General features: G+C 32.5%; 1 protein-coding gene across 3 annotated transcripts in view; it reads left to right on the forward strand.

Moving 5' to 3' along the window:
- Nucleotides 1–9,691, forward strand: part of LOC121378397 (serine/threonine-protein phosphatase 2B catalytic subunit alpha isoform-like) — a 47,206-nt gene extending 37,515 nt beyond the window's left edge. The window contains exons 11-13 of one of the 3 annotated variants that reach the window (XM_041506547.1): nt 1,512–1,596; nt 2,270–2,367; nt 2,933–9,691. In XM_041506547.1, the coding sequence (XP_041362481.1) occupies nt 1,512–1,596; nt 2,270–2,367; nt 2,933–3,063 (314 nt within the window). In that variant the 3' untranslated portion in view covers nt 3,064–9,691. The remainder of the gene's footprint in view (nt 1–1,511; nt 1,597–2,269; nt 2,368–2,932) is intronic. The other 2 variants (XM_041506548.1, XM_041506549.1) reach the window with 2 other exon arrangements.
- The last annotated feature ends 2,039 nt before the right edge of the window (nt 9,692–11,730 follow it).

Here is an 11,730-nt window from a genome sequence, read left to right on the forward strand (position 1 = left end):
GGGGGGGGGGGGGGGGGGGATAAAAGATTCATGTTGAAATAGCTATCTAAATGTTTTGTAAAACAAGCCCTGCTTTCCTTTGTACCCGATAGTGTGCTAATAATGTTAATTACAAATTGGTTAAACAATGCATTATTTATATTTGGGTACAATTGTGGCATAGTAATGGTGGTGGTAGTGTTTTTATAGCTATTTAGGTGTAGAAAGTTGTGTGATACATTAACACTAGTTAATACCATTGCAGATAACTAATTGGTTTGGCAGTAAAGAACATCTTACTTGGTATTTTCCTTTATACAGACTTATAACAACACCACATTTTAGTCAAGTTTTGAAATTAGGAAAGATTGTAAACACTAAAATATATGTATTTAGTACCTGGACCCCCACAGATATTCCATTTAATTAACACTTGAAAGATTGCCATTTTCATTATTTTATTAATTATTTTTATTATTTTATTTTTGAAGTAGGATTTCCTGCTAAAGGACTGTACAAAGTTTCATTCTTTTTGTCTCATGTCAATTCCATCTCGTCAGAACCATTTGATGTTGATGTTACATATATCATTTAGCTTACCAATGCCAAATTTAGACAATTGTTTGTAAACACCAATTCATATTCCTATACGAGTAGAGAGGCTTAATTAAATAAGAAGTGGTTATATAAATTTAAACTTGTAGCCTCTAATTTAAGATAGCTGACCAATCAAAATAAAGTATTTTTCAAAGTCATGGTAGAATAAATATCTAAAATTTTCTTTGAGTTATACCTCAGTTTTAAGATTAATCAGAATTGTCTCATAAAATCATGTACTGAAACTTTTAACATCTATTTTAGCATTTAATGAAGCCCAAACTCAAGTTTATCCTATTAGTAAAATAGTTTGGTATCAAGTCTTGAATAATACAACAGTTGAGAAAAGAAATTACCAGGGTATTTTGTTTTTTTAACACTTAAAAAAAAAAAATGAAGTGAATTTTAATTATAATAAATTAATATTTATATTCAGTGTGTATAGTTTTGACACCAGGTGTTCTTCTATATATGTGTATACTTGTTGTCTCACCTTAATGAAATAGGTGTTATTTTGGCACTGGTGGTGATGGCATCAATATTTAGTTCATCTTACAAGTGTTTATGAAAAATTGAGCTTCTCACAAAATATAAATCATAGACTAGTGAAATGTAGTAGTTAGTTGCATTGGTCAAGATTTATTTCAATACATGTTTTAAAAAAATAATAATTTTTTCCTTTTAAAAAAAGAAAAGAAATGGGGTTTGGATAGAACACAATATTTAAAAATATTTTTAAAATGTATTATTGTTTAAGGTAGGCAAGACATTTAATTCTACAGTATTCTGATTTTAAATAGCTGGATTTGATTCACTGCAATATACTAGTGCTTAAAAATGTGTGGTTTGCACTTAACAAGTTGTGGTTGGGGGTTTTGTTTTGTTTTGTTTTAATTACCAACTGGTTCTTTCTAACTTAATTTTTGTTTGATTAGGTGGAGCAGTAGCTGCCAGAAAGGAAGTTATAAGAAACAAAATTCGAGCTATCGGCAAAATGGCTAGAGTCTTCACAGTGCTGAGGTAAGTTGGCAGTGGCTTCAACTCTTGTGTTTATCTTTTCATTAGGTTTTTATTTAATCGTTTATACCTGCAGACATTTTTTTTATTAACTAACAAAAAAAAAAAAAAATCTTTTATATTTTTTGGTTTTGTGTTCACATATAACTTCATTTCACACAAACTATACATCCTAGATCAATGAAACTGGTAATTAACACACCCATAGGGTTATTATCTCCGTTTGTCAAAACAAGTGGCTAGTTAGAGATTTAACCGAAGTTTTTGGGACAAATTTTACCAGTATATACTTAAAAGTACTTAAGTACATATTTTTGATATGCTGGATTCTTTTGTTTAGTCTAATGCCAGGAAGTGCATAAGCCCGATTTCATGCTCAGTCTACACACGTTAAAGCCAATTGCTGGGGTATTTTTGTTTTTTAAAATAATAAATACTTTTTCAGTTTGCACATGCATTTCTATGGGTGTTTTATCGAACAATAGATAACACAACCATACTACTCGCCTGAAAAGTTTTAGAGGAGCTGCTAAGCGATAAAAAAAAAATTCCAATTTTTATTTGAAATTTAATATAATTGCTCGCCTTCTTCAGCTCACCTTGATGCATATCACGAAGTGGATGATATTAATGTTTTATGAAAGGGTAGATATAAAGTTTGTTTTGAACATTGCAGAGAAGAAAGTGAAAGTGTACTCCAGCTGAAGGGACTGACTCCCAATGGACTGCTACCACTAGGAGCGCTATCTGGTGGAAAGGACACACTGAGAACAGGTCAGTCAGTTAGCCAATCTCATTGTACTTTGTTCTATTCGTCCAGTTGTGCTGTCCCCGATGCTAGCTCGAACCATCTGACCACATAATTGTTTCGTATCATGAATTACTTCCCTTCTAGTTTTCTTTGGCTTTGATTCATTGATGGTACCAGAGAAAAATAAAATGACTATTGGAAATAACATAAGCATTCCATTTATTTTGTCTTACAAAAATTATTTCAAAGTTTGGTTCAGATGAAGAGCGTAATATGAATGGTCATTTTAGCCATATTTACATTTTGCTAAATCATGTTAAATTAAGTGTGTATTGCCACTGGTTTCTTTTACTACGTTTTAAGTTGCTGTATGGTCACATTTCCATTTGAGGTTTTTTTGGGGGGGGGGGGGGTGGGGGGGGTGTACCAAAGGTCCAGCTGTTAAGTGGTTTTATTAATATTTTCACTATCAATTAACATGCAACATGGCTTTGTATGGCTTTGTCATTCTAATTAAACATATCACAGACAGTATTCTCGTCTATATTATAACAACAACATTTTTAAATGTATAATTGTTCATTTCAGCTCTCAGTGGATTCTCACCATCGCACAAGATCAGTGGTTTTGAAGAAGCTAGATGTTTAGATAAAATGAATGAGAGGATGCCACCAAGAAAGGACTCTGTTAACCAAACGAACAATAAGGAGAAGGCATAATGAAATTAGCTTCGAGGAACAGTGTGCCCTTCATGTTGGGCTGAACCAGTCACTCATCCAGGAAGCTGGCTTCCTTCATCCTGTCTGAATCCACAGTTTCACTTTAGGCAATTCCTTATTTTGTGATATGTTCAGGAAGAGTGGTCTTATTTTGTGTTCGTTTGTTGCTCTCTTTTTTTCTTTTTTTTTTAATTATTTGTTTTCTTTCTTTTCTTTTTTTGTTTGTTTTTGTTTAAATGTAGATTTTATCTTCCTTTCTGCCGAGATCTAGTCACATGAACAACTTTGACTATATTAAGATGTGGTTAGACAGCTTTCTGTGCACAAGTGACTGGAGTGGCACTTCTAATCCAGTGAAACGGGACTAACCTGCTACGTTGCCAACGACAACCACCACACCCTGGACAGTGCCAGTTTCACAGATCTAGAATGTGGTATTGATCATACCAGCCGTTGATTGGAGAACTAATCTGCATTTAAATAATGGACTATATGATCTGAAAGAAGCACCCAGATGCTTGCAAATTTGGATTTAATCAGTTCAAAGAGTGAATAATCGTCTCACGATATACGGATTCCCAAAACATTTAAAAGGAGCCAATTTGAGGACTGGATAAACCAGCAAATGGGAATTGGCTTACTTTAAAACAAAAAATAGAAAGAGAAAGGAAAAAAAATAACTGTAGTAACACATTAAAGAAGATTATTAAATATATTGCCAACATTTTTTTTGGAGCCATGTTGGCTTTTTTATTTATTTTTATTTTCTTTTTCTTTCTTATTTATTAGTTAAGTGTTCAAATTTTCTTAATTGTCCATAATGACAAACCTGTTTTCGTGTCGCCTAAACTTTGATATTCACATGTATATTGTAACATTATTTGCACTCCATTGGATGAATTGGGTTTTTTCCTCTTTTTAAAACAAATTTATTGAGTGTTATTTAAGCTGCCTCACCATATATAAAACCCATTTTAGTGATGACAAGTATATGGATTTCAGCAGCTTGAGTTCTCGAGAAAGATTAAAATGTTATTGAAGTTCCAATTACAAATTATGCACTGCTGAGATGGTGCTCTAATTAACGGAGCAGTTTAATTCCAATATAGGCAAATTTTCGAATGGTGTGCATTCATATTTCAGAGAAAACATTGAATTACCCAAACAGGATTGTTAATGCTCTTGATTAGACAACTCTGCTATAAATGTCTGTTGACATGCAAAAGGAAAGGAATATTTGTTTTAATGGCACCTCAGCATGTTTTAAACTATGGCTATTTGGTGTCTTGACATGTATATTTCCACACCGTTGAGAGAGAGGTGGGGACCTCCATTCAGGCTTCTACTGATAAAGCAACGAGGGATCCTTTATATAAGAATGAGGACTAAATGGGTGTTGGGCTAAGCGTTGAGAGCTACATAAGTTATAAAAGTGAGTTGGCATAGATGTGGTACTGAATGATTTGCTAGAATAGCAAACCTGTAGAAAACAAATCACTAACTTGTTGTTTTACTTAATAAATGTACTATGACATTTCGGATAGTGAAATATATGAATGTGGGATAATTGTCCAATAAAAGATACCTTATAGTATGCATTCATTCAAAGCTATTTTTATTTTGTTGTTGGACATGTTTCATAGTAATGTAAAAGTGTTAGGGTTTTTGGAAGTTCTGAAAATTGTTAAAATCATACAGGGTAACAGTACTTAATATCTTATTTTCAAAAACTTCCATGTTCATACTGCTATGATATCGCTGGGTCATACACCTCAGCTGATGCTGCTTTGAAATGGGGTTTGTGAATTGTTACTGGTAACAAAGAGGCTGCAAATTCTTACATACAGTACAGTGCCAAAAGTTAGTTGACATGGTCACAATATCAGCAAATAGTGTGTTGACAAATTTCTAATTGTATATGAATTTGTTACATGTAACTAATCACCAGAACCACAATTGAGAAGCATTTCTTTGTATTTTATTTTTAGAAATACAAAGCAATTGAGTATATTTCTGCAACCAGCTAATTAAATGTCGGCCTTAAAATTTCGTCAATAGAACTATCTTGTTTGGCTGATGGTAGAAAATGTGCCAAAGGGTAGCTTTTTCAGATAAATGAAAGAAGTTGAAATCCATTTAGTTGTTCACACTAGTAGTCACCTTGTAGCTATATCTTTTTGAAGATGTGAAACCGTTTTTGTAGATCTGTTCGTTGAAAAAAAATGTTTTACTTTTTTTTTCTTTAATACTTTTCCTCCATTAGAGGGTAAGTTGCTTAAAAGGGAATGTTTACTGTTTGTTAATGTGTTTAAAACTGGCATTTCATTGCCCAGTGGTGTAAATGTTAAGTTATTATATATAATATTTCCCATTCCCATCTTGAATGTAAAGATTTAACTATTTTCCTACATTTGAATGAATTTCACATATCCCTTATTTTGCTCACATTCTCCTGCTAGTTGTGTGTAACCATTTAACTTGCCAATTTCTTTTTATAGTGAGTATCTGTTTTAATCACAGTTTCCTTTCTGAAAAGTGTTTGTTAAAAGAACACGGGGCTTTTGTACTATTTGCACACATTTCTAGGATCTTCCGTATGTTGGATATTTTTATGTGTTGTGAAACAAATGACTGATTCTTGTAGACTACTATATTATCTCTTGTATAGATCATGATGACGGTTACGTGGCTTTGGCTTTACCTTCATCCTTTGCCAGAAAAAAGATTATTGGGATTTAAGGGGTTTTTTTTTTATATACATTGTCGATGATGTAAGCATCAGCCAGAAGACTTTGAAAATCCACAGAATAAACCTGCACACCCCTTAAAGGTTACCTTCATAATAAAGTAAAGTTATAACCAAACCTAACAAAAAGGTTTTGCCAAATTGTAGTTAATGGCATTACATATTATTTACAAAAACGGCTCTTTAAATTTTATTTTTTAAATTATTGAAAATCTTACATTTAAAAGTGACCATGAGTACAGTCCATTGAATAGTTATGTAATTTGTATGATTTTCCCAACATTTGTGTGATCAAAAGTGGGTCACATGTCCTTGTGTTCAAATATAGTGTGGGACATTTAATGTAAGTATTTTGTCAAATACTTTTAAGCACTTGCATGAAAGCAAAAGTAGGAAAAACATGTTTTATTCGTACTTTGGAATACAAAGTATATGGTAAAATTATTTAAACTCTGTCGGTCATAGTTGACAATTTTATATTATAAAGTTAACCTTTAAGATGTGCAGTAACTCATTTCAACAACTCATTCCATTGCTATTTACTTCATATTGTTAAGGACTATACTGAATTAATTGCATAAATGTGTTTGGTTGCCAAGGGTTTTGTAACGGATGGCTTCCTTTTCAGAGTAGGCATATTGTGATTGTTTATTAGAAAATATTCAAACAATTGCGTATCTAGAACAAACAAGGAGAAATCGAAGAACAAATTGCCATTTAAAAAAAAAATGTCTGTACTTCATAGGTTTCTGCTGTCAACATGAATCTTTTCTGAATATCCAAATACAGATTGTACTTTCAACAGAAAACAAATGCTAGATTCAGTACTGGAGTAACTGCCCCTTGATTGGAGATGGTGTTTTAAAGTTGCATTTCCATGTACATGTAGTATCTTCGTATAGCTATTATGATGTAAACTACTTTTATTTAGCTATTGTGTGCATGAACACATATGCGCGCACTCTAATTTCTGAACATAAACATGATTGTTTTTACACAGTAGCCATGTTCAATCCTATACGATGCCGATTTTAAAGTGATGTTGAACATGTACAAGCACATGAAAATAATGTTGAGTATATTCATGTTTTAAACTCGGCTTAGTTGTTCGTATCCCTGTTTGTGGTGTGAGTAATTTTCCTCTTATAAGTGGACGTTCTTGGTACAACATGATCCCAAGTTATTCAAATCTTAATGTTGTGCACTTAAAGAGGCAATACACTGAAATGTTACAGTTCAGGTATTAAGTTTTTGAGGACTGGACTTGCATAATAACCATAATATTTGAAAGATGTGAAGGTTTTGATGCCACGGTTGCTATGCCGTACTCGTTATTATCAAGAAATGCACAAATATTAAATGCACCTATGTTAAAATGGTTTAGTGTCAAAATGTTTTTTTCTATCATGTCGAGTAGCAGTGTAGCTTTAACAGAAAAAACACACCTCATAATAAAGTTTTTAATTATTTATTGGGGTTTTAGTTGGTTTGTATCCACATTTGAAAATTGTAATCCTATGATCACAACTAATGTTGGATACTTGTCTTGTTTCTTGTTCTATATTACTTTCAGGTGGGAGTGGCATTGGGGAATACAGTATTTAAAAAGCAGATCATTTATCACATGGATGTTAATGGTGGATATGTTCCAAATTTACATCTTGTATATCTTTTGTTAAGTTTGCTAATTTTAAAAGAAACATTTTTGCAAACAAAATATTCCTCTTTTGACTTCCAGTATAACACTGCAGTCACATAGAAAATAAGTTGCTTAATCCAGGATACTTAAATTTAAGGAAAGCATCAAGTACTTTCAAATTGTAGCATGTGTTCTGTACGTAAGATTCATTTAATGTACTTAACTGTTTTGCACAGAATATAATGGCGTGATACTTGTTATTTAAGTACCTAATCGAACCATGAGTCGTTTAAGTTGTTGATGATTTAATATATTTACAGATTTTATATATATTAAAAATGTGTGCTTGAAAGTCTGCACAGTTTGAGCAATTTCTTTTTTAAAATGAGATGCTGTTAATGGAGTATTGTTGTTGAATTCCTTATATTGGTGGTTTATCACTGTTGGTATTTATTTTTTGTTAAAAAGTGAACAAAACTAAGCACAGCTGTCTTGTATGTAATTGTATGCAATTCGCAAGAAATGCTGTGAAGACTATTGGTACATACTTTTTTTTTCTGTATTTGGAATTGTAGTTTTTCTTTGAAGGTTTAGTGTGCTTTTCAAAACCAGTACATTATTATTACTTGCTTGATAGTTTCCCATGCCTAGAAATAGTTACCCTGTATCGCAAATGTGCATATGCAACATTTCATAAAATCCCATTTGTTTATTGTGCTGATCAGTAAAAAAAAATATTAATTTGTAAACAAGTCCCAATCTATGCTCTGTATTAATCAGTGTACAGGCTGCTTGAAATATTTTGTCAGTAGTTGGACTTTTGTGTTTGATGAACTCCACGACCTGTACTGAGTTAATCTTGGAACCTGGACAGAAGGGTCAAATAATGAATTTAGTCTTGTTTACCTGTCCTTAATCAAAATCATTTACTTTGTTTAAAAGCGGTTTCAGGAGTATCATACTGTTTAATGTAAATATACAACAAAAGTAACTGCCAGAAATAATGCAGTTTAATATCATCATCCCTGGACCATTTCTTAAGCATAAATTCTGGTTGCTGCCTTGTATTTTTATTCGGGTAGTAAAATGAGTTGTATTTTTTGTATAAGTTGCTAAAGAAAGATTACTCAAAAACATATATTAGTGATAGTGATATGACAACAAATACAATTACATTTTTGAGATTTTAGGCCAAACTGAAACAAAAAACAGTTGTAAAAAAGGTGAATAAAGCTACACTTAATAGGAGGGAGATGATTTTTCATGAAAACCATAAAACTTAACATTTGTATATTATAAAAAGTAGATATGTGTATTAATTTGTCCCAACATTCTCAAGAGTTCTTTATTCAAAATTAGTCTTGAGTAAATTACAACAGAGTCTTCCTCATTGACCAAAGACTTATGTCTAACATAAATTTTAACATGTATTTAGGTTCCCTGGCAAATTATTAGTGCAAAAATTATGATATTGTATAGTCGTACAACTAGGAAATGTTCAAGGATGTAACTTGGGGTGAATTGAGGTGGTATTGACCATGTGGGATTTAAACGCATCATCTGGTAGGGTTTTAAATATAAAAGTACATCCATACTGTAGTTTCTGGAACAATGATTGTCATCAACAAGATGAGTGTTAAATGATTTATTTTAAGCATTAATAATTGCATAAAGTTGATGCTAGATGTACACGTGTGGCTTTGATTTATTGATGTGCAGATTCTATAGGTGGGTTGGGGTTTTTTTTTAATATGAGAAGGTTCTGTGTGTTAAATAAATTAAAGCAACACTTTTATTTGTTTTAAATTTATTTATTTATTATTGCAAAGCATCATTTTGTGTTTGGTCATACAGTGAAACATTTCTGCATTGTTGGATCACAATTAATTAAAATTTCAAATACCGGATTTTGTTGCATTCATGTCAAGTTTATAAAAATATTTTAAAAATTAAAAATTGTCTCTTAAGAATATTTTTGTGCATACTGTGTAAAATCCTGCAATGATCTTTGGGAAATGACTGCATTCCACTGTGAGAAACAGAACATTTTATAGCTGTATTTGCCATCGTGAATCTTTACCTTTTGCGTGTACCACCGACAGGTTCTAACATCCATACAGCTGTCTTGTTTTAACTTGTAATATTTCTTTTCCATGAAGATATTTCTTTACTGTTATGACATGTGATGTATAAACAATGTTAGATGTTGCACTTTTTTATTGAAATTAAATCCTTCATTCATACTTTTCGACTTTTCAGTGTTTGTCATTTTCTAGGAAATCGTTTAGATATTTCAGCGTTTAAAAGTATTTGCTGCACGCTCAGTTGAAAAGTAGAAATAATATGGCTCTGTGAATATTGGAAGACTTGTTTAGGAACGTTGCAAACTACAGTACAGAAAGATATGTTTGTTTGGACTGCTGTTCAGGCATGGTCTAGTCCGTGTCATTTTAAAGGTAAAACAGTGTCTGACAGATATTTTTATTTTACACTTATCATGTTACTATTTGCAAATTCTATTTATTAATGTAGAGTTGTGTACCTTTTATATATATATTACATATATTACATATTATATTATATACAAAGAGTTAACTCGTGAAAAGGCATTTACTGCTGTGGCTCCGGGTGAAGTACCTTGCACCCTGTGATGGCAGTAGGTACGCTCATGATCACTGGGACAAATAGCTTCAGGAAGATCCCAGATTCTGAGCACAGTACACCATTACAAACACTGATGCTTACTGTGTAATGTGGTTAATGCACCATGTCATTATTGCCTTGTATAGAACAGTTTTTATTATTATCAACTTCTATGTTTACAAACTTTGACCTTTTTTCATTATTTGTTAATTGTCAAGGCATTGTTGTAAAATCATGCATGTATTCATAACTGTAAATTCTGTGTTGAAATTTAAATTAAAAAATTAACAACTTCAAACACTGCGCCAGTCTGGTTTTGTTGCTAATGATACTTACGATTTGTACCCTTGTTTCCTTTATAGAGTATTTAAAGAATAGGGGAAAATTCTGTTTGTGTCAGTTAATTGTGTTTAAACCAGTTCTGAAAGGATAATTCTAAAGTACTACAAGTTGTTTGGGGGTTTTAGGGTTTTACTACATATTTATAATTTACTAAAATAATATATGATCAAAACGCAGTTTAATTGTTACTATACATTCTGTCTAACATGTTCTCCATGCTAAGATTTATTTTTCGTCTTTCAACCACTGGACAAGTTTCAACAGAATTAATTGCATCATTACGGAAAACTAGTGGTGAAATGGTTCAACGACAAAATGTTAGCCTGATGAAAATTATTGCACTTAACAATTCAGCAATTAAGAATAGCACACTGCCGTATTTTTATAAAACCATTTAGGTTTGCATTTACATATCTTGTGTTAAAAAAAAATAAAAAATAAAAAAAATAAAATAGGCAGTCACGTTTGCCCCCCTCCCTCTCCCTTTTTTCTTTTCCCTCCCACCCCACCTTGCATTTCACGTGTCGACATTTGGTTCAAGGTAGGAAGAGTGGACTTCTCAAAGTGATTGTGTAATTTTATCCGAATCCAGATGGTTGTTGGCTTCCATATTCTGTGTGGTTATTATCCAGGGCCCGGTTGTTCAAACGTTAGCTTAACCAGTGGTTAATAAACAAACAAAAATTCAAAACAATGGACTCGTTCAAATACAAATAAATGAAAACAAAATTAAAAGGAAGATATTAAACTAAGCCAGGATTAATTTAACTCTGAACAACTGGGCCCACGTATGCAGTTGCTGTCTCGTGACATTGGATGATCATTTGGAATGTTTCACTAAAGTGACGACTTTTCTGTTTGGAACGAGTATTCAAGCCATTTAATCTGAACTCGTAAAATTCCGGTAAATAATGGTCTAAATTGAGCACTCGTGTGCCCCAACGTGACACCAGGACACAAAGTTCTCGTTTGAAAATTGCTGGAGATATTCAGGAATTATTTGACATGCTTAGCCCCTTGGAGAGGAAGCGAGACTTTTAGTCGGTAGAGCGTTTGCCTAAGGTGCTCGAGTTGTAAGATCGAACCACCGCGGTGGATTCATTCTGACTTTTTTTTTCCCTACATCTCAAGAAGTGCTCTACGACTGATGTATCAAAGGCCACGGTATGTACTGTCGTGTGGGGTAGTGCACATAAAAGATTTCTTGCTAATTGAAACATGCAACGTATTTCTTCTAAAGACTGAATTACCAAATGTTTGACATCCAATAGTCCGATGATTAATAAATCGATGTGAT

This window comes from Gigantopelta aegis, chromosome 8 (genome assembly GCF_016097555.1).
Source record: "Gigantopelta aegis isolate Gae_Host chromosome 8, Gae_host_genome, whole genome shotgun sequence".
NCBI classification, from domain to species: Eukaryota; Metazoa; Mollusca; class Gastropoda; order Neomphalida; family Peltospiridae; genus Gigantopelta; species Gigantopelta aegis.